At 37.2% G+C, this 24,327-nt stretch overlaps 1 protein-coding gene across 5 annotated transcripts; it reads left to right on the top strand.

The window, feature by feature from the left end:
- Positions 1-7: 7 nt before the first annotated feature.
- On the top strand, positions 8-23,695 carry LOC107601005 (sugar phosphate exchanger 3-like). Of its 5 annotated transcripts, none has more exons than XM_016293019.1 (15): positions 8-137; positions 349-413; positions 2,310-2,430; positions 3,579-3,671; positions 15,745-15,828; positions 17,126-17,271; positions 17,522-17,618; positions 17,867-17,951; positions 18,614-18,804; positions 18,895-19,036; positions 20,285-20,386; positions 20,516-20,563; positions 20,680-20,831; positions 22,087-22,152; positions 22,606-23,695. In XM_016293019.1, the coding sequence occupies exons 2-15, from the start codon at positions 358-360 to the stop codon at positions 22,696-22,698; spliced, it is 1,476 nt and encodes a 491-aa protein (XP_016148505.1). In that variant the 5' UTR covers positions 8-137; positions 349-357; the 3' UTR covers positions 22,699-23,695. The 5 variants fall into 5 exon arrangements, with proteins under 5 accessions (XP_016148505.1, XP_016148504.1, XP_016148501.1 ...); XM_016293018.1 differs by having other exon boundaries at positions 288-413; XM_016293015.1 differs by having other exon boundaries at positions 279-413.
- Positions 23,696-24,327: the final 632 nt, after the last annotated feature.

The raw sequence follows: 24,327 nt of genomic DNA, 5'->3' as shown, positions 1-24,327 counted from the left end.
ACTTTTATTTTCAAACTTTCAACATCCGGGTGACGTCCGTGTTTACGCTTTAGCGCGTGTTTACGTTGCATCCAGCATCGGAAAATAATGGCGATATTTTCCAGTCAGAGATCAAATCACTGCAAATGATTTAAAGGGTGAGCATTGATGCTTCCTATGAGCGTATCTGTGGACGACTATAAATATGTATATTCATTTGCAGACGAGTATTAAAGTGCCACAGTAAGAACGCTGATTCATTTATCGATGGATAGATTTTACAGTGATTGGATGTTTAGTGTTTGTAGATGGTGCAGTAGAGTGTCCTGAAGACTTCAGATCCTTCACTTCCTCCCCCTCTTGATCCAGACCCATATAATGTGGCCCCCCTATACCTATCATCACCTGCTAGCCTTCCTCCTCACGTTCCTCAGGTATGCTGTCCTGTTCCTACCGCCCTCCGTTCTGACCGTGGTAATCAGTTTCTGGCTATGTTACTGAGCATATCTAGCTTTTCTTTATTATTGTGGCCCTGTGTTGGCCAAGAGTGTTTTTGTAGGTCCTTGGGTGTTTTATTGTACATAATAAGACTATTGAACTTTGTCTTGTTTGCCATCTTTGATCTTAGATGACATGTAGCACAAAGTTCTTTGTGTCATTTAAACAGCGGACTTCTTGAAATGTTATATGATTAATCTAGCTGTTATACAGGAACCTAGAAGGTTATAATCAGGGTGCGAATTACTGGGGGTTTGGTGGGGTCTGACCCTCTAAAGAAGGCTTGATCCCTCCTGATGGAGGTCAAAACTAGATGTAGGGGGGTCGGATAGAAAGTTCCCTATGCATAATATGGAGATTTACTTGTAAATATTAAGATACATTTCTATAGCCCTGACTGATTTCACAATGTAAAGCCCCTGAAATGGGTCATAGCTACACATTACCTGACCTGTTAAAGTAAATATGCTACAGTGCCCAATTATAGGCATGCATTTTTTGCTTGGACGGAGCGAGAACACATAAAATGCATGTTCAGATTCAGTCGACTGATCAAATTTACCCTCCTAAACTTAATGCTGTTGAACTGAATTTACGGAGCAAACTATTTGCTAAAATAACCATAACATTAACAGCAGCGCTGAAATACAAGTGCAGGGTTTTGTCAGTCAGATGCGCGTTAAAGTTGCATGTGTTACTATAACAAATACTGTGCATTTTCATTGTATCATCATTGGCTGGTAGAAAGAAAAAAAAATAGATTTTTACTTAAAAAGAATATAAGGTAAAGGTGCGAATAATTAAATTTGAGACACATTGTCAGTAATTTCGCCAACGAAAATAAAGCCCTAGGAAAATCGTGTGTCTTTGATCAACCCAGAGTGGTGTTTCATTAATGAATCCACATTTTTAAATTAATCGAGTTGAGTCAACGATTCAGTGAGCCATTCATAAAGGCAGTCATTTGCTTCTTTCTGAATGAATTAGTCCTTTTGTACGAATCGATTGAATGAATGACTCCCTTATTTGATTTGCTGCCACCTACTGGCGCTTTTAGTTTTATATTTAGAGTATTGTTTCTTTTTTAAAAAAACAATTGATATTTCTGTATGTTGAATTATTTCTTTGTAAACCTACTTTAAAAAAAATATTTATTCAGTATTTATTCGTTAACACGATGATAACTTTAAAATATCTTTAATAATAACTTTATACATTTAATTAATCAGCACATGATGTGCATGTTAATTAATTAATTTCATTAATTTGAGATTCATTTGATGAAGTAATTGGCACATTATGTAATGAATTAGATAAAAAAAAAAATAATAATATTTACACAATACCCCCCCCAATATCTGTCTCTGAGCTTTGCAGGTGGTTCGTTTGACCTCATGATCTGATTTTTGCTTTTTGCAATTAAAGTGTAGAAACATTGCAAAAACTGCCACAAGATTTGGTTTGAATAGTTATCCAGTGTAATTATATTAGTTTTTTTATTTTCAGTAAATTTGCAAAGGTATCACACATTTTGACTTTGTCATAATGGGGTGTGGTGTGTAAATAACTTGTGGGAAAAAAATGTGGAGAAAAAAACAATTTAAAGCATTTTAGCAAAAAAGTGAAGGGGTGTAAACACTTTCGCAAGGCAGCATATAAGAGTATTCCTGATAAAGAAATAGAAAAATGTTTTAAAAAGAAAAGAAAATGTAGTTTAAAATATATGTGCCATGTTCTTAGAAATGTTTGCTTTGTATTCCTGTTCGTGCCATATGGTTTTGAAGTTTAAATGGAATGACTTGTGTAATTAATAACATCCACTCTCTATCCAGCTATGTCCTGCTTCACTCGTCACGTAAGACTTTCAGTAATGTGAAAGTGAGCATCTCAGCACAGTGGACACCATCAGCATTCCAGCAGAACGGCAGCACTTCGTCTTTGTCTCCTGGGGAGGTAAGGATATAATACACACTGCCCATTTTTTGTCTAACTTTTTCATAAAAAAAAAAAAATTATTTCCATCTAAATGAGTAACATTTTCCCTAGCCTCATAGATATGAGAGTAGGAATGATATTATTATTATTTTACATAAGAATAATTTTTTACAGATATGAAAGTCTGATCTCCGATAAAACCCAGAAGAGAACTAGACTGCCTCTTTTATTGTAATGAAAATGTACTCTGTGTCTATATAAAGTCTTTCAAATTTTCTTTTTTGGTTTACATTTTTGGAATATGGGACCCAATATATATTAAGTGTCCTTAACTACTATGATCTTACATTTAATTTATTAATTTGATACAATGCATTTATTATGTACATACATGTTTTTACATTGTACTTATATTTGAAAAAACTGTCATCTGTAATTACCCCTTAAACCTAACCATACCACAAAACCTGCCCCTACATTTATTTATGATCTTTATGATCTTAACATTATTGTCTTATTAAAAACCGAGCAATACATGTATTATTCTTATTTTGTCACTGCATGCTATGGAGAAAATGTGTTCAGCTAGGTAGAGGTGAGAAAAACATTGATTCAAAGTATTGTAATATTTTATCCTCAAAATGCTGTACTGATACTCATCTTATGAATAATACCTAATACCTAAATAAAAAAAAAGATATGTCTTTCTCTTTATTTATTCCTTCCCTCTCTAGCTTGTACTTATTTGAACAATGCCTAAAACTTGGTATTACAAGCACTTCCTGTGTCTGTTTGCCTCTTTAAGAAGAATCGCTTTATGTATTCCCCAATTTTAAGTCACTTTGGATAAAAGCGTCTGCAAAATGACTAAATGTAAATGTACCTCACAAAACTATCAATATTATATTTCACATTAGTATTTTCATTCAGATTAATATTTTTGTGGTCACCATTTAGAAATCTGTGAGAGGGCAACTCATTAAGTCAAGCATTACATCAGTATTCAAGCACTATATTCTTTCTGTTTGGTAAAAATGCGAACTTACATTCTCACAACTAGCAATATAGTTGTACAAAGCACTTAGGCTAAGTCCAATATAGGCCTTTCAGTTGAAAATATAATCTAAATAATGTTGCTACACACTTATTTTTGTTTATATCTTTAGACATGGGTGGAAAACAAACTGTTTGCTGATGCGGGAGAGGCCACGCTGTTCCTGGGTGCTCTGGACTCCATCTTTCTTTTCTCTTATGCTGTGGTAAGCTAAAAACAGGAATAGGTGTAGCAGGCTTTGGGGGTTGTGGGTGAACAGTGATGGTATATTATGAACATAATGCTGCTGCTTCACCATATTGAACCATAAAATATTACTGTGACAGTAGGGGTGTGCAATATTGACAAAAATATTAGATTTTTTTTGTCCGCATACATCATTAAGAATATGTCCTTTTTAAGGGGTTATCGGATGCTAAATTCACTTTTACATGTTGTTTGAACTGAAATGTGTCTTGGCAGTGTGTGTACACAACCACCCTATAATGATAAAAAATACACCCAGTGTATTAAAAAAAAATCCCCATAAATAATAACTCCTATCTCAGATCAAGCCATTCACAGATTCATGGCAGAGTGACGTAGTTCTGCACAGGCCCCTCCCACGGTTGTTGAGTGACACTGGTGTTTTACCTTAGACCTGCCCTGAGTGACCATTGTTCACGCCATTGTTCCTGCCATTGTTTTGACGCCGGAGCAGAAGTAGACAAGAATTTCTTCTGAGTGATTGAGGTGTTTTGTTGTTGGATGTGATAATGAACATAGCAGTCGTCATTTACTCCCGACATCTGAGCCGCTAATGACGCAGTGGATTACTTTTGTTTGTGAAGGGAATGCGCCCCCGATATACCTAAATGTGTCTGTTCACGCGAATCATTCGTGATCCAGCTTAGTGAGTATAAGGTTTTTTTATGAATCTTTGCAAATCTCCTTTACTAATAATGTGCTAGTTAGCAAGTTCTGCGACGAATGCAACTAAAGTTTACAGTCTCAGAGAATGGGTCGTCACCCCACTAGTGATGTTTCGTTCGTGAATGAATCATTCTTTTTGAACAAATCTTTTATGTGAACTAATCGTTCTCGTTCACGTAATCCATTGACTCATATTTCTCGTTCACTGAAATTCCTCCCTCCACAGCAGCGCGGCGCTATTGGCAGCGCATGCGCAGATCAGTGAACTGGGTAGCTCTGTGGACTGTTCCATCCTGTAAAAGAATGTGACGGAGCATGTGATTTGTTGAATGTAGTGAACGAATGCGCCCTTCACTGAATGAGTTTCTTTTGAGTCTGAATGAGATCGAGAGATCTTCTCGTTCATGAATGAAATGACCGAACTGGTACATGTCGTTCGTGAACGAGTTGAATGAACTGCTACATCTCGTTCGTGAACGAGTTGAATGAACTGCTACATCTCGTTCGTGAACGAGTTGAATGAACTGCTACATCTCGTTCGTGAATGAAATGACCGAACTGGTACATGTCGTTTGTGAACGAGTTGAATGAACTGCTACATCTCGTTCATGAATGAAATGACCGAACTGCTACATATCTCGTTCGTGAACTAAATGAATGAGAGTGTACCTGGTCAGTCGGCCATTTAGCATGTCAATCTTGATCAGCAATCAGCAGAAATCAGATGCAAAGCTCAGTTATAGGTACTGTGCACATACGCTTGTTTATATTCATATTTAGCATACAGAACATAACTCCACGTTTAATCCCCGATTTATGAATGTGTAATTGTCTGACCAAACAATTAAAATGTTAACTATGCAAGAAAACCTTGTGCTTTGGTCATCTGAACAACTTATTTAGACTTTATTTATTAGATTATGCACACATTTGAATAAAGCCAAATCAGTTTTTGTAACAAGTGAATACGTTCGTTGACTTAAAGGGGTCATATGATGCTGCTAAAAAGAACATTATTTTGTGTATTTGGTGTAATGAAATGTTTAGGCGCTTTAAAGTTCAAAAAACACATTATTTTCCACATACTGTACATTATTGTTTCTCCTCTATGCCCCGCCTTTTTGAAACGCATTGATTTTTACAAAGCTCATCGGTCTGAAAAAGCGAGGTGTGCTGTGATTGGCCAGCTATCCAATGCGTTGTGATTGGCCGAATACCTCAAGCGTGAGACGGAAATGTTATGCCCCTCACATACTGTTGATGCCGTGTCCAGCCTGAGCGGCGAGACAAAACATTAAAACCCATTACAAACGAGGCATTTGTTGCATCCAGTGGGGACATAATTACTGATTATAATGACTTATACTGTCTTTTTACGTGTTGCGTTGCATTGCATCGCGCCGCGTAAGCATAAAACTCTGTCTGCATTTGTGATCGGAGAAATGACAAACAACAAGTGCTACTCTACTGCCCAAAACTCGCGTTTGAATCATCAGTGGCAAATCCTTTAAATGAAAATGTACTTACGTGAGTCAGAACTGCTGGCATTGTAGTCTAACGTTACTCTCCCAGGATCAGTAAACAGTCCTCCATAAAATGTGCTGCACACATCTGGATATTTGGGTTAAACTGTTCTGGAACAGTGTTGTAAATACAACTTAACCACTGATTTGTAGTCGTGTCCTCTTTTGGAAGACCAAACAAAGTATTTTCGCTTTCACAACGAAAAACACAGCGGCCTTAGCGTGAGGGGAAGCCCTGGCTTAGCGTGCGCTGAGGCCGGGCAAGCGTGAGCCGACGCCCCGGCTTAGTGTGCGCTGAGGCTGGGATAGAGTGAGCTGAGGCGACGGGGTCGAGAACGGCTCGCCCGGCGGATGCGACGAATGCGGCTCGCCCGGGCTGGACTCCGCTTTGACCACAGTGAAAGTTGATGTATTCCCTCAGCGACCAGCACAGATCAGCTCTAGGTATGACGAAGCGGATATCGTCCTCTTTTGGAAGACCAAACAAAGTAGTTTTGCTTTCACAACGAAGCACACAGCGCCTTCACGACATGGCTGCAGCATCAACAATACTACAGTGAGAATAAAAGTTAAGCCTACTTTCTTTGCGCGAAAAGATTTCCGGTGTTATGCAAATCTTCCCACATAGTGAGGTAGATATGTGGGGGCGTGTAAGAACAAGCCGTTTTAGGTAGGTGTGGCTGACTCTGAACTTTTAAAAAGAATATCTCTTTGGATTTGAGACTTTAGTCTTTGCAACTTTACAGATCTTCTTTATGCACCAAGAGCTTGTAACACTCCAAAGAGAAAGGAAAAAAATTAAATCGCATCATATGACCCCTGTAAGACACAACACATAAGACACTCTTTTTCGCCACCTGCTGGCGTATTTATGTAATATGAAGAAATGGTCACTGAACAAATCAGTGAACAAATCTGAACGAATCATTTTGGTGAAAGAACTGAAAATGAACGAATCTCTTGAAAGAATCAAAATTTCCATCACTACACCCCACAGAAAAGAGGGGCGGGGTGAGCAGAGCTCATTATCATTTAAAGGAAGTGTTTTTGACACGATAAAAAGGGTGTTGTTTTACACTGCCACTGAGAAATTTTAACCAAAGTATGTTATAGACTTTTCATTAAGACCCAAAAGAATCATATCAACTTGTGGAAAATGGGCTTTGATGACCCCTTTAAAAAAGTAACTATTAAAATCCAAAATAAGAAGGAAATTACTGTAATGTATTACTGTATATTCTGCTCACACAGAATAACAGTATGTTTTATAATGGTTACTTTTCTGAAATGATAAATCCTTTATGACGTATGTGACTGACAAATATGATCTCTGGTAGGGCTGGACAATAATTCAATATCAATATGTATCGCGATATAATTATTTTCAATAACGGTGATATGATTTTTAAACACATTTCCGATATTTCGATATACATTACCAGTGTTTCCCATACATTGATTTATTTGTGGCGTTTGACTTCGTTGAATAAACATGAGCACTGCACGTTTCAAAATCAAAACGCGTCGCGGGTGTTTTATATGAATGTATCTCTGAAGGGAACCGACTGTCTTCAGAAAAGTTTCGATGACATTTTCATTTGATCTGATAAAGTAGCGTTTCATGAGCGGAGCTGCTTTGATTACAGCCGTTACCGGAGAAACCGCAAGTTCTACCGCTCTCACAGCGCCTCCTGCTGGCAGACAATCAGATTTTCAATAAGTCCGTCTCCAGCAACATGTTTTTGTTGTTGCACTTTTTTTTCTGCAGCAACTCAGAGCACTTTTCATATTCTTTATCCTGGCTGAAGCACATTTGTTTCAATCTATAACAATAATCAGCCACCCTACATTACCAGTCAACGGTTTTTGAACAGTAAGATTTTTTTATGTTTTTTTTTTTTTAAGACTTCTCTTCTGCTCACCATGTCTGCATTTATTTGATCCAAAGTACAGCAAAAACAGTCAAATTTAGAAATATTTTCTATTTGAATATATTTTAAAATGTAATTTATTCCTGTGATCAAAGCTGAATTTTCAGCATCATTACTCCAGTCTTCAGTGTCACATGATCCTTCAGAAATCATTCTAATTTGCTGATTATCAATATACAGTTGAGTATTTTTTTTTTCAGGATTCTTAGATGAACAAAGATCCATCAAAAGTGATGATAAAGAAATGTATAATGTTACAAAAGATTTATATTTCAGGTAAATGCTGTTCTTCTGAACTTTCTATTCATCAAAGAAACCTGAAAAAATTCTACTCTGCTGTTTTCAACATAATAATAAATGATTTTTGAGCAGCAAATCAGAATATTAGAATGATTTCTGAAGGATCATGTGACTGGAGTAATGATGCTAAAAATATAGCTTTGAAATCACAGAAATAAATTGCATTTTAAAATATTTCCAAATAGAAGAGTTATTTTGAATAGTAAAATTATTTAAGTTTTTGCTGTATTTTGGATCAAATAAATGCAGGCTTGTTGAGCAGAAGAAAATTATTTAAAAACAATAAAAATCTTACTGTTCAAAAACTTTTGACTGGTATGTTAGCCTATAGTTTGAAGTTAAATATATTAATATTAATTAGGTCTGATGTTTATTTGACAGTGATTTCCCATTTCTTGTTTGTATGAAGGCTAAATACAAATAAAAGGTGAACATTAATTTATTTGTGCTGTTTTTTTTCTCTAAAGTGTTATATGGTTTTATATGAGGTGTCATAGACTTGCCAAATTTATTTTTCATATGTTTGTAGGTACAGACATCTGTTGTGGGCGTTCTTGGCAGTTTTTACAAGGCTTTTTTAAATGGTGTTCATATCGATATCGGAATTATATCGTATCGAAATTAAGAAATATATTGTGATATAAATTTTGGCCATATCGTCCAGCCCTAATCTCTGGAAAGTGCAGCCTTTCAAATGAGATTGTATGTATGTGTGTAATTCGTTGAGAACAAAATTATGTGACAATGGTCAATTGAAACCAGAGTCATCAACCCACTGAGGGCTGGATTCAAAGTTTCATAATGCAAGTGAGTACTGTTTATGGCCCCCACGTGCCTGTCTGCACTTCTGGCAACATCTGGGCCTGCTCCTATCCAGACCTGGATAAGGTCATCAGTGAGCTCCTGGACAGTATGTGGTGCTACGTCACAGAGGTTTTCAACTGGATTCAGGGCTGAGGAACATGAGGGCCAGTCAATTGCATCAATGCCAATCGTCTTTCCGAAACTGCCTACCCACTCTGGCCACATAAGGCCAGCATTGTCATGCACCAGGAGGACACCCAGGGCACACTGCACCAACGTAATGTCTGAGAGTGGCTCTGAGGATTTCATCCCTGTACCTAACAGCAGTATGTATACCTTCGGCTAGCATATGGAGGTCTGTGTGTCCCTCCAAGGATGTTCCTCCTCAGACCAACACTGACCTACTGCCAAAACGGTCATGCTGGATGATGTTGTAGGCAGCAAAATATTCCCCATGGCATCTCCAGACTCTGGTACAGTGCTGGGCAATGAGCAGAATGTTGGGCCCTTTTGCCACTCTCATGGAATCTTTCTGACATTTTGGTCAGAAACATAAACACCAGTAGCCTCATTTTTGAGGTCTTTGGCAGTGCTCCTGTTCAACTTGCACAAAGGAGCAGATACCAGTCCTGCTGCTGGGTTGTTGTGCTTCTCCGGCCCTGTCTCCCAGTATCTCCTCCATGTTCTTGAGGCTGTGCTGGGAGATACCAAACCTCCTGGCAATGGCACATATGGAAGTGCCATTGTGGAGGAGCTAGACTACTTGTGCAACAGGATTGAGTTGCAGATACTGCCTTTTGCTATAAGTATTGAGAAGGACCCTAACAAAAAATAAAACTAGGGACAAATCAGTCAGTAAGTATAAGGAGAGAGCAATTGTCTGTTGCCATGAAACGGATTCACAATCGCTTATGCTCCCTAACTGGACAAATTGATATCCCTGAAGTTTAATTGACTAAGTGTTATACTGTGATGATTAAATGGATAGTTCACCCAAAAATGAAAATGCTGCCATTAATTACTCACCCTCATGTCGTTCCAAACCTGTAAGACCTTCATTCATCTTCAGAACACAAATTAAGATATTTTTGATGGAATCTGACAGCTCTCTGACCCTCCCATAGACAGCAAGGGGTACTACCATGATAAACGTCCAGAAACGTAGCAAGGAGATCGGTAAAATAATCCATGTGACATCAGGGGTTCAACTGTAGTATTATGAAGCTACGAGAATACTTTTTGTGCGCAAAAGAGAAAAAGAAAACTTTATTCAACAATTCGTCTCATCTGCACACAGCGTATGTTGTTCTGTGTCAGCCGCACCACACTGAGGTTTTTTTTTTCTTTTGTGCACAAAAAGTATTCTCGTAGCTTCATAATATTAAGTTTGAACCCCTGATGTCACATGGATTATTTTACCGATCTCCTTGCTACATTTCTGGACGTTGATCGTGGTAGTACCCTTGCTGTCTATGGGAGGGTCAGAGAGCTGTCAGATTCCATCAAAAATATCTTCATTTGTGTTCTGAAGATGAACTGAGGTCTTAAGGGTTTGGAACGACACGAGGGTGAGTAATTAATGACAGAATTTTCATTTTGGGGTGAACTAGTGTTCCCTTAAAAAAAATAAAAAGTAAAAATACATGTGTATATATAAATATTTATGTATTAGGTATGCTCTGATCGATCGGCCGGAGATCGGTATCGGCCGATAATCACATTTTATGACTCGATCGGTACTCACTAACTTGGCCGATCTCACGAATCAATCGCAATTTGATGACGTCAGCGCGTGACGACGTACATGATGTGTGGGTACATAAATTATTTGGCGCCACAGTCTTGTCATCGCCGGTGTGGAAATGCTATGACGTTTCGAGAAACAATGAAAAATTAGCTATTTGTCGTGTATATTTTGCATGATGATATGATGAATGGATGGTTCATTTTTAACAGCAGATTCAGTGACGTTAGAGCTGATCTGCGCCTCACTGCACACGTCTGCGGCGCGTTACGGCTCCACAGGCACTGGAGTTGATGGCGGCCGCTCTAGTCAATGCTTGTGCTTATACCAGCCAGCCGCGGCACCTTTCTGAAGCGGCTCTCCGCGCTGCTTGGCTAAAAATAGCCTTTTGTGAGTTGTCACAGCGTGGAGTACGGAACAAAACCTCATCAGAGCCGTAAGGGATAATGGTAACATAATAGCTACGCTGATTGTGGGCTGCTTTTAAATGAACATTTATTTATAAAACAAAATATCTTCTTTGGCCATATTAGCCTACTCAATAGCATTAACACAGGCTTTACTCCTTTCAAACTTTATCTGGAATGTCACCATTTCTGTCACTGAAACTTCCCGATCAGACGAACGAACACACACACGAAATCGTCTGCCTCATGAAAAAAATGTATCTAAAAAATTGTTAATATTTGCATCATTTATGATTTATTTTATCCATCCGCAAATAATCAGAATGCATTTTTTATTACCCGACCCGCAGATTATCCGCAGCGCCCGTGGATATAGGAAAAGCAAAATATGTTTGCAGCATTTTCATTCTCTGCCAGCAGGAGGTGCTTTAAAGCGGGAGAAACAGAGGTTTCCCCAGTAACAGCTGTACACAAAGCAGCGCTGAACTCACAAACGCTGCTTTATCAGGCATATTACATGCAAGATGAAATGAAAATGACATCGAACATTTTCTAAAGATAGTCTTCCTTCAGAAATACAGTGGTATAAAAACACCCACGCCCAGGGCCGCATTAAGACCTTACTGGGCCCCGGGGCTATGACTTGCTGCAGGGCCCCCTATTACAAATATTATATATATATATATATATATATATATATATATGCTTTAAATAGGATTTTTATCCTATCAAAATTGATGCGTTGAAATTTTATAATTCTTGTTACCAATTTCAATATAAAAAAAATACAGGGCCGCATTAAGACCTTACTGGGCCCCGGGGCTATGACTTACTGCAGGGCCCCCTATTACAAATATTATATATATATATATATATATATATATATATATATGCTTTAAATAGGATTTTTATCCTATCAAAATTGATGCGTTGAAATTTTATAATTCTTGTTACCAATTTCAATATAAAAAAAATATATACTATAGCCTAAGTAAAAACAAGCTTATACTTAAGACAAGTAACCAGACACAAATTACAAAAAAATAGACCTACTTGAAGCACTGAATAAGAAATTATATTGTATACAATAATTGTACAAATAAACTGAATAGTCTTCACTGTATAAATTCAATATACATTCTTATTTATTTTACAAAAGTGATTTCAAGGACAGTGAGTGATTTTCCTTCTAATGTTTGATTAACATCATTGACATACATTTTAACAGCAGCTAAATTTAGGCTGCTTTAGAAGAATAGCTCACCCAAAAATTAAAGGTCTGTTGTTCTTCTAAACCTGTATGAGTTTTCTTCTGCTGCTGAATGTAAAAGTAGGTGAAGAAAAATTAAGTTAATTTGCAAAAACAGATAACTCCATTTTTAACAATTTTCAAAAATAGTTTTTTCATTGTACATTCCAATTATTCTCGTTCAAACTGCAGTTGGGTTATTTTGATTAAATAAAAATAAAAATACAGCTAACTAACACAATAAAAACTTTTAATAAAACGGAGTTATCTGTTTTTGCAAATAAACTCTTCATATATTTGGAACAATACTGGTAACCCAACAGTTGCTGGGCCCCCATGACTTCCATAGTATGAAAAACAAAATACATTACTGGAGTCAGTGGGACCAGAAAGTTTCTAGTTACAAACATTCTTCAAAATATCTTCTTTTATGTTGAGGAAAACAAAGAAATTCATACAGGTTTAGAACAACTTGAGGCTGAGTAAATGATGACAGTATTTTAATTTTTGGGTGAACTATCCCTTTAAAATCTCATCATATTAGGATCTCATATAGCCTACTACTACACATGCTTTATATTTAAATATTAACGATCATTTAAGACAAGTGACTGTTGACGAGGAGACATTTTGACATAACTGTATTTGAACGTTTAAGCACAAGGTGCGAAAAATAACTCCAGTTTAGACTGGCGCTGTACGAGCAGGTGTGCGCCACGTCGAATCAGGCTAAACCACAACACGCGCATTTGCCAAAATGAATTCTGCCCCACTGCTTAATGTCCCTGAACAGTTAAATTTGTTTTTAAACCACAATGCTTAAAATGTGTTTAAATGAAAAGCCTAACATCAGAATCAGAATGAGCTTTATTGCCAGGTATGTTTACACATACGAGGAATTTGTTTTCGTGACAGAAGCTTCCACAGTGCAACAGAATGACAGTGACCGAACAAAAAAACACAGATAATAAAAAATAAAAATAAATAAAAAATAGAACAAGTAAGGAATAAAAATATACAAATCGACAATTGTATGTACAGGTATTTAACAATAGAACGTACATCATGCCGCGCAAAACGATTGATAGACTATATGGTTTATCTCTCAACCCATAAGCGGATATACTTTGTTCAAACACAAAGAGCAATATACATCCATCAAGTTGTTAATTTGTTAATCAAACTAAAATCTGTGGGGATGATGACGCTGTGATTTTATCTGCTCCATGTGCCCGGTCCACTTGCTGTTTCACAACTTCCACTCCATCATCAGCTTTAGTAAAATAACCTGATAGCTGGGAACTCTCTAACTCATGTTTTCCCCTCTCTCCTCATTTTTTTTTAGAATAGCCCCTCTCTCACTTTCTTTTTAAAAAATTCGAAGATTGTTCTTTGCATGACCATTCCCAGATTATGCCAGAACGAAGGGAAGAGAGGACACAGACATTGCAGCAATCACCTCATTGATACGTGGTGCACGGGTCGTTCAAAAGTAAAAATATAGAATAAATGCATTTGATTGGTAAACCAAATTCAAACGGTACGTTTTAATTAGAGCCCAACCGATATATGCCGAATATGCCGCCGAATTGATTTTTTTTTTTACAGAACATATAACGCAGATAAAATGCTTGAAATGGTGTAATTACTTAGTTTGTCCAGCAGAGCACGCTCTATTGTTTGCTACTGGTGACCTGGATGAAATGCTTTAAAGCTTATGTCTATGGAAAACCATTGAAACTTTGAACAGCCATATCTCCGTAACGGTGTGGCAAATCCGCACCAAATTCGGGGGATCCCTTCAGCTCAAAGAACCCTCTCGAACGCGAATCGAGTGTATGTCTTAGAGGCCCGCTTTCGAATGAGACCACCCCACGTCGATTAGCCCCCGGGGTTCGGGAGTTACGGGTGGTTAAATTCGCGGTCCGGCGCTGACTGATCAAGCGATCCCGGGGGGCTACCGACGCGCGGTGGGTGGCGTTCGAGAGGGCTCCTTCGAGCTGAAGGGATCCCCCGAATTTGGTGGAGATCCGCCGGCACATTAGCGAGATAGTGACACCAGTCAACACTTTCACTTCAGTAAGGAGGTCTCTTGTTCAGGCAGCAGCATTCAAGCGTTGTCTTATTCGACCGTAAGTGCCCTGCGAAGTGAACTTCACATGAAATTCCGCCATGATTCCAGTTCCAAGGGAACGTACACGTTACATTCAAAGGGCATTAAAGTGCGCGAGACGTGAATTTATATTGTATTTTTTTACAGAGGTATATTATGCCACACTTCACACTTCTCTAGTAAGTTTCGTCTGTGTGTGAAGACAGTAGCGCAAATCCGTGAATGAATGTTCCGAAGTGAAATAAACTTCAACGGAATAAAGTTGAATGGAATTTAATTGAATTAAAGTTGAATAAACTTCAACTTTACTGTTCAGTGCACTGATGTCAGACTCATTTTGGATAATAAAGTTTATTGTTAAATTCCCTGCCTCCATTATGTATCTCTGTCATGTCATTATAAGTGTTTGATCACCACATTTGAGTGATCATTGCAAAAAAATTTTGTATATATATTCTGTTTATGTATTCTCTCTCTCTCTCTCTCTCTCTCTCTCTCTATATATATATATATATAGTACCAGTCAAATGTATGGACACACGAATGGGAAAGTGTCCAAACTTTTGACTGGTACTGTACTATAACATATCGATATCAGCCTTTTTTTACTCCCTAATATCGGTATCGGCCCCAAAAAAACCCATATCGGTCGGGCTCTAGTTTTAATCTCTAAAGGTAATGCATGGAATATATGGAAAAGCTCCACTCAATAATAGCGCTAATATGTGAGGGGCGGGGCTTTGGCAATCGGTGCTACCGATGACCAGTCAATCTACTCCACAGCCAATCACAGGCCCCCTCCTTGTCTGGGCCCCGGGGCTTCAGCCCCGCCTAGCCCAGTGGTTAATGCCGTTTTGATTTTTAAAAAGTAAACAGTACGTGCTCATGTTTATTCAACGAAGCCTTTTGGAAAAAAGGGTCAGTTTTGATATTGTGGCGAGCGCCATAAATAAATGTATGAGAAACACATCCCACAGCACAACCACCTGAGCCCAAATTCAGTCTACTCATCACCTTAACTTTAACTGTGTTTGTAGCCGGCACCATAGCCAGACTGATAAACAAACACAGACCGGAAGTTAACTTCGGCCCAGGCGCGTGCGCCCGATGAAACCGTCTGTATAAAGCTTGAAGCATCAGAATCGGTATCGTATCGGCCGATCACCATGACAAGAAATCGGTACTCCGTATCGGCTGCAAAAATCCTGATCTGAGCATCCCTAATATGTATATAAATACACACACACACGTTTTTTTGTTTGTCAAAACTCTACTCTTGTTTGTTTTTCTTTCAGGGTTTGTATGTCAGTGGAGTAATTGGCGATCGGTTCAACCTTCGCTATGTTCTGTCCTTTGGATTATGTGGATCCGCTGTCACGGTTGGTATTCTGCTGAAATTAAATAATGCTGCATTAAAGCATGATTCCTCATATCTTGCCCTGGAGGGCCAATGCGCTGCAGAGTTTAGCTCCAACCCTGATCAAACTTATCTACCTGTGATTTTCGAATGAACCTGAAGACATTGAATAGCATGCTCAGGTGTGTTTGATTGTGGTTTGAACTAAACTCTGCAGGAAAGTGGATCTTGCGGGCCAGATTTGAGGATCCCTGCATTAAAGTATAACATAAAGAAAACATCTTATGTATGTTAACACTGTTAACACTTTCAAATCAAAGTCCGTAAAATTGTTTCACCTCATAGCTGGTTAGTTTGGTTCATGGTTTACTACTCTTTAATGAAAACTGCCTATGGTCAAATACTTCCAGAACCAAGGGCCAGATTTACTAAACGGCAAATTAGCATTAGAGCGCAATTCCATAAAAGCGCCGATGGGAGGGTAAAATTCTGCAGGTGATTTACTAACAATGTGCACATTAAAGAACACAGACGCAGTCAGATAATTTCCATTATGAACAGCGCAATCTACCAAGAGAAGTGCAAATTACCGCCTGCTTTAAGACATGTTTTTTTTGGGTGTTAAATAATGCCGCAAATACCAGTAATTTGATGAGCGCAAACGTAAGTAAATTGTGTTGCGTGATTCATTTGAATACTCTCCTCCCTTAAATTTTGCGTCTGAAAGGGAAACTCCTACAAATGCATGTTCAATAAGGTCAGGCGCAAAAATAACTGTCAACACCTTTTCAGTGCTAATTTTTCACTGCGCATCTTTAGTAAATCCTGATAGTAGTACTATTTTAACACCAAAAGATGGTTTGTGCTGGTGCAAGCTGTTAGTAAATCTGGCCCTAAGGCCTCTGAAAAAGTGGACGGCCACTGTTGCACACTATTGATTGGCTGATGGCGCTAACACCGCCCTTTGAGGCGCCACATCATCAGTGTCTTAAAAGGACTTGCCCATGCCATTACTACTCAGAAACAAATCGTAGAATTAACAAAACAAATGACACAGTTTTCACATTTAGCCTGTCCCAAACTGGGAGAATGCACGATATGAGGGGCCCAAATGATGCGCTACCTCAGAGCATGACACTAGCGCCATCAGCCAATAAATGGTTGTCATTATGTACAGGCTTTAGGCAATTGTCACATCTGGATGGAGTTCTAGTAGCTTTAGATACTGACACGGCATTGAGTGAACCTATGAAAGTGATCAAAAATAATCTGTGAATTCATGTCTTTATTTATTTACATTCACCCTCTCTTCTCTTTAGGAATTTGTGTTTGGCACTTTGACAGAGTGGCTTCACTTTTATAATGTGTACTTTTACTGCATCTTGTGGGTGATAAATGGACTGCTCCAGTCTACAGTATGGCCTTGCGTTGTGGCCATCATGGGCAACTGGTTTGGAAAATCTGGGTAGGTGTTACTATGTAGTGTGTGATTATTAATATTATTTGTTATTGTTATTATTTTTTGCATAAAGTACTTTAGCACAAAAGTATCTGTATCTTTTTTTTCACTAACTGAAAACATCCTTGATCCAGTTTAATCAGGTGCTAAATGTGCTGATATGACACTGTGCTGTGTATTTTTGCGCCTGCACAAATTGGCCTCAATTCTATTCTTCCTTTCTTCCTGATTCCTGCATATATCTTCTGTCTGCCAGGCGAGGATTTGTTTTTGGACTTTGGAGTGCATGTGCGTCCGTGGGGAACATTCTGGGTGCGTTTCTTGCCTCCAGTGTCCTGAAATACGGCTATGAGGTGAGAGGACATTATTCTTACTGAAACACATCATTCAATGGTGCTGTGTGAAAACCAGCTATAAACCAATAAACATGAAATTGGTGAAAACCAATAAACATGCTAAATAATGTAATGACAATGATAATGTAATATAATATAATATATGCAGAACTGTTGGTGTGAGGGTTTTTCTTAGGGGAGGGGATTGCTAGCTCTGTATACAAACAATGTTGATGAGTGTTTGTTTGTGTGTGTGTTTGTTTCAGTATGCTTTTCTTGTGACATCAGTGGTGCAGTTTGCAGGTGGTGTAGTGGTGTTTTTTGGCCTGCTTACATCCCCAAAAGAAATTGGTGAGTTCATCTTTGTACAGTTTTTGTATTTGCAGTAGTGTTACATAAACAACAGCATATACAAAAGTACAGATACAAGAGAGCTGGTTTTGGGTTCTTCGTCTGCTGTTCACTGTCATTTAGCAAAATAGTGTAATTGTGAGCTCCAAGAGCAAGTCATAGTTTTAAGTAACCAAATACACAAATCTTATTGGTTAGCCATTATGCTTGCAGTGCAATAGAAAAGGGATTAGAACACCCTTTTTAAGTGGGAGAACATGCACAATTGGTGGCTGACTAAATACTTTTTTTCCCCACTGTATGTATAGCATAGTGTATGTTGCACTTTATTTTACAGTACGTGTACTTGCATGTACTTACAGTGTACTTACTGTGAGGTTTTATGAGGCTTTTTTAATAGTGTTCATATCGATATCGGAATTATATCGTATCGACCGAAATTAAGAAATACATTGTGATATAAATTTTGGCCATATCGTCCAGCCCTAGTTTAGGGTAAGTACCTAATTTTTACCTAGTTATTGTAATTACTATAATAAGAACATATTATGTACATGAGTAACAGGACTGGAAAATAAAATGCTACCATAGTGTATACAATAAGTGTACAAGAATGTTTTCACCCTTTTTTTTCGTCCTTTTTTTCTTTCTTTTTTTTTAAGGACTAAGTGACTACTCTGAGACAGGTCTGAGACCAGTGACAAGAGACACAGACAGTCAGCGTCCTCTGATAAGTGATGATGAAGATGAGTTATGTGATGAATACTCCATACAGCAGCGGGATGAGGAGCCTGAACTGCAGCCCAAAGCCATCGGCTTTCTCCAGGCCTTCTGCCTGCCAGGAGTCATTCCTGTCAGTGTCCATTTAAATGCTTCCTTACTTGCATATTAGACCACTATTGTCGACTAGATTTGAGATTTATATGTTGTCTGTCTCCTACAGTATTCTCTGGCTTATGCATGTCTGAAGCTGGTCAACTACTCTTTCTTCTTCTGGCTGCCATTTTATCTCAGCAACAACTTCGGCTGGAAGGAGGTTCAGGCCGACCGGCTGTCTGTGTGGTATGATGTGGGAGGCATTGTTGGTCAGTACCCAGTTCAATTAAGTTTTTTTTCTCAGTTCACTCTAAAAGAAACAACCAATCAAAAGATCAACAACACAATTACTGGTGAAAATGCTCATTTACAAAGGGATTTTGATTTCTGTCAGTGATCAAGATGAAACAACAAATGCACATCATGACGATAATTAGACAATTTAAATGGAAACATACAGATGACAAAAGAAAAAAAAACAGGTTAGATATTAACAATACTAGCAATGATTTTAAAGTAAATGCTCATATTGTAAATGTAGTTTCAAATAATCCAATCATAGGAACTTATTTTAGCTGTGTGAAGCTGAGAGGTGAATAAACACTGGAAAACTGAATCGCAATAGAATATTATATACTATAGAAGGCTAATTAACTTACCCAAACACATCCAATACATTAGTCCTGTATAAACGCAACATATAAAATAAATATTCAACTTATATCTACACAAAATGATACAAGGCAACCTGATTGCATGCTAGTCAGGATGTTGTGAATGATATTGATTGCCCTGTATCTCCTGCTCAACTTGCATTCATTTCTATAGTTATATGACATCTATCAGCTTATGTGTTGGAATTTATGTGCTGGATTTTGTTGGAAAACAAAAATGCATTCTTAAACCCTACAAAACAGATTGAATACTTGGATTGAACCCTTCAATTGATTAAACTCTTTAATATTACACTTTTTTTAATACATTGCAATATTTAGAACTTGATATAATGCATTTAACAAAGACATCTTTCCTAGAACAGACATTTTGCCTTTGCCTTGTTTAACACTCACAAAGGGCAGAATCAAATTTTTGATTTTTTTTGGAAAACACTGGACCAATGGCAGTAAGTGGGTGCAGCTGCAAAGTTATTTAAAAAAAAAAAAAAAGAGTAAAGAACAAAACTAAGCTGTTTTGATGGTACGAAACGGCTCTCCAGTGTGAACTTCTCAGAAAACTTTGCAGCTGCACCCGCTTACTGCCATTGGTCCAGTGTTTTGCATAACAGAAGTTACTTTTTCTATATATTTTTTTCTTCATCCAATCCATCTCACATTTAAATACTTTTCTAAAACACTGCCTGCAAATATTTGGGCAGCTTCTGACCAATTGTTAGTGGTAAAAAAAACAGATTTTTGCTGTGAGTATGCCGAGACCTTTAGACAGTACATTTCTTCCTTAGGTAGTTTGCAATCACAGTGTAAAGATTTTGCTCATGTGCGGAATGCAATCTCTTCCAGGAGGAACAGTACAAGGCTTGATCTCAGATCTTTTGGGAAAGCGAGCTCCTGTGTTAGCGATCAGTTTGCTGCTGGCCATGGGAGCGTTAGTGGGATACAGCCGTGAGTTTACAGACTAAATCATGTTGTCTAGAAAATCTGAGTACCCTTTCTTTATATCATAATTTTAGAAATGAAAGCAGCATAAATTTCTGTTTTTAACTTCTTTTTTTTTTGTTAATCTTTCCTCAGACTCTCCAAATAACCAGCTGGTAAATGGAGCTCTTCTAGCAATAACAGGTGACACATTATAATATGATAAAAAAAAAATTATAACTATGAACTCAGCCCAAAGTTATTCCTCATTCTTGTTTAGGAAACCACTAACATTTAAATATTTTTATAATTTGTTTCAGGTTTCCTTATCGGAGGCCCATCAAACATGATCAGTTCAGCGATCTCTGCAGATTTGGGTCGACAGGAGGCACTGCAGAATAGTCAGGAGGCTTTGGCCACCGTCACGGGAATAGTGGACGGCACAGGAAGCTTTGGAGCTGCGGGGGGACAGGTAACGCTTTAATAATTAATACAAAATCATATTAATCAGTAGGGGTGTAACGGTACACGTATTCGTACTGAACCGTTTCGGTACGGGTCTTTCGGTTCGGTACACATGTGTACCGCACGAATAGTTAAAAATTTTTTTTTTTTGAAATTCAAATAATAAATGCTGTTTTGACCGTCTTTTATGTGGCATGACAGGTCGCTGTATAAACGCCTTAGAGAGCCGCTTCTGGGACGGTTCAGAAACGTGCTGGTATAATCCCAACACAAGCACTGACTAGAATGGCCGCGAACAGCTCCGGTTCCCGTGTCTGAGCCGTGACGCCCCACAGATTTGTGCAGAGCGGAGCGCGAGTGAAGGCGATCATTCCTTCCTCTGTACTACTAGTTTTAACGTGAATAAACATGACTGAACATCTCATGCCTCATGTAATTGCTCAATTCATTTACCTCAGCAAGTCATCAGTGTCCATAGCTCATTAGTTCACTAGAGAAATTAAGTCTAGAGAGGAGCATTTTGCGAAATATTACACCATATACTCATTATATTTTACTAAACCTGTTAGTCTTAATTACTTAATGTACAGTATGTTTAAATTAATCTGTTATGAAACATGCTATGACAGCCATTGTGTAATTGAATATATTTAAAAAAATACTGTAGCTTAGAAATTGTATTTATAAGTTAATTTAAAAACTGCATTATGTGAAATGTACATGTTTGCACACAATTATTTTTTTTATTTTTTTTTTAAGTTGAGTGTTGATCATCTATTTAAAAATAAATAGCAATTCAATTTAAGTTGTTAGGCCTAATTGTAGCCTTATAATGTAAAAGGGCTCCCTATAGTTTTAAGCATAAGCTGAGGTAGATTTTTATCACATTCAGTTATATAGTATTTAAAGAAAGAGTAACTTGTTCAGTAAACCATTAAAAAAAAAAAAAAAATTTAGTTTTTCCCCCTGCTGTACCGAAATCATTCCAAATCGTGACGTTAAAACCGAGGTACGTACCAAACTCATATTTGTGTACCGTTACACCCCTATTAATCAGTAATGTCATAGCCCAATTTTCCTGATCAAGTCAAATGCAGAAGGAATCAAATCAAGTCCTTACTTCACTCTATTATCTTTTTCACTCTGAAATATGCCCTGCGGAAGTTGTATGCAAATCATGTTCATTGTGTATGTTTTTTTTTATGACGTATTATTGTTATTGCATGTGTAAGTACTAATTTAAAAATGTCTCTGTTTTGTAGTATCTGGTATCGCTTATCGAGAGCAAATTAGGATGGATGTGTGTCTTCTACTTCTTCATAATTATGGTAGGTTAATTGTGATGCAACAGCACAAATTCAGCCAAAACATTAAACGCACATATTTTTAGTGGACAAAGAAGTTATTCGGTGAACAGTGACTGTAAATCATTAAAACAGGAAACAGACCTAAAATATTAATGACTTATTCTAGAGACCATTTGACTGTAGATCAGGATAAGAATGTCCATCCCTTCATTACTTTTTACCATTGACTAGCAAGCTGCAAATCATATAATGTAATATAACTAAAACAAAGGGCACAATATTCCAACAAAACATACATCAACACAAGAAAGAAAACTGTGCCAAACCTTGGTATACGATATTTGAACAAATCAAATAAAAGAACATAAAAAAACTGCTATTCACTTTAAATGTAGCATCTACCCTAAGTCTAGTCAGTGTTCTGAAAGCTGAGCTGAGCAAACACTTTAACAATTGTCTTTCTCTCATCCACAGACAGGGTGCAGTATACTCTTCATCATTCCACTCATTTACGGTGAAATCCGCTCCTTGTGCCGGGACAGTCAAGCTCGAACGCATCAGCTCTGAGATGAACTTCCTTTGCCTGAATTTGGATAGAAAAATAGGGCATTTTGAAAATACAGACATCCTATTTGGGAATTCACCTTCTGTTGTAGAATTTTGTTTTCAGCAACAGAAACCTCACATTTAGTCTGGCTACTCCATCTGGCTACTTTGATAAGCATTGTTCAGGCAGGCAGAAATTTTTTTTTTCTTTTATTAACATGAAAGCCTGATTTCACAAATGATCTGACTCTGATCTTATTTTTTTGGAAGACTCTTGGGAATGTGATGACTTGTACCTCATTACTCTAGCAACAACTGTCTGTACAAAAGGGTCGTGAAACGGCAGTGTGGTCATTTTTAAAGGTTGGATATGGAAACCAAAATCAAGTTTGTTTTAGATTTAGATCTTTTTTCAAATCTCTCCCTCAAATTATCCCATTTATGAACACCATCTTGGGATGTTGCTTAAAATTAGTTTGTTTTATTTCTGTGTATTGCCGTCAGCACCTTTTTACTTTTTTTTTTTTAAATTTAGAGTTTTATAATTATTGTTAGAGGGCAGGACCCTCTTGAGCTTAATTCGTGATGATTGTAGCCTGATTAAATAGTGTATTGAATGATTACTTGAACTGAGGACCTAGATTCATAGCATCATGTAGGTTTTTGGGCTGGTAATTTCGGTGTTAGATGCACATCTTTTTTTTTTATTTTTAATTCACACTAAGTGTATAATGGTATATTTAAATATAACACTACAATTCAGCAAATGTATGTTTTGTATTTAAACTATTGGAACCTGTACAGTTATTGCTTGAATTTTTGAAATGTGTGGTATATTGTTCCTACATATATAGGCATAATAAATACAGGCGCATAACATGTCTTTATTAAACAGCTTAGATGGATAGATGCATGGATGGTTGGGTGATTGACTGTTCACTCATTTTCAACCACTACTGTCACCTCTACTGTATATGAAGATTTCATTTGCAAAAACAGATAACTCCGTTTTTAAAAATGTTAAAAAATCATGTTTATTTTTTTTTTTTAATCCCGTATTCCAATTAATATCAATCAAACTGCAGTTTGGTTGTTTTGATTAATAATAATAACAAAAAAATACAGCTAACTAACACAATAAAAACAACACAAAAAAACATGATTTATGTTTCAACCACTACTGTCACCTCTACTGTATATGAAGATTTCATTTTTAAAAACAGATAAGTTTTTAAAAATGTTAAAAAATCATGTTTATTTTTTTTTTTTAATCCCGTATTCCAATTAATATCAATCAAACTGCAGTTTGGTTGTTTTGATTAATAATAATAACAAAAAAATACAGCTAACTAACACAATAAAAACAACACAAAAAAACACGATTTATGAAAATTAAGAGTTATCTGTTTTTGCAAATAAATCGTATGTTCATAATAATTGAGGGAAAATGAGCTACTTTCATTTACAATCTTGATTGCTTTTCTTAATAACATTAAACAGGAATAACAAACAGAAGGGCACGAGTATTATTTTTGAAAAAAAAAATTCCTTTTCTTTTTCTTGTAATCATTCTTAAGGTTAAAATGCATGTTCTGCTGGGTTTGATTGTGGCAACATTTCTTTTTCTATTTCAACTTTAAGGTGTTTATA

This window comes from Sinocyclocheilus grahami, unplaced genomic scaffold (assembly GCF_001515645.1).
Source record: "Sinocyclocheilus grahami isolate Dianchi unplaced genomic scaffold, SAMN03320097.WGS_v1.1 scaffold296.1, whole genome shotgun sequence".
Taxonomy (NCBI): Eukaryota; Metazoa; Chordata; class Actinopteri; order Cypriniformes; family Cyprinidae; genus Sinocyclocheilus; species Sinocyclocheilus grahami.
The sequence above is the reverse complement of the archived record's forward strand: the minus strand, read 5'-3'. Positions and strand labels throughout refer to the sequence as shown.

Bases quoted from the DNA above. Each gene is read 5' to 3' on its own strand.
- LOC107601005 (XM_016293019.1), top strand. From the start codon at position 358: ATGTGGCCCCCCTATACCTATCATCACCTGCTAGCCTTCCTCCTCACG. The intron at 17,272-17,521 runs GTAGGTGTTACT...TCTGTCTGCCAG, and splicing joins AACTGGTTTGGAAAATCTGG to GCGAGGATTTGTTTTTGGAC. The intron at 22,153-22,605 runs GTAGGTTAATTG...TCTCATCCACAG, and splicing joins TCTACTTCTTCATAATTATG to ACAGGGTGCAGTATACTCTT.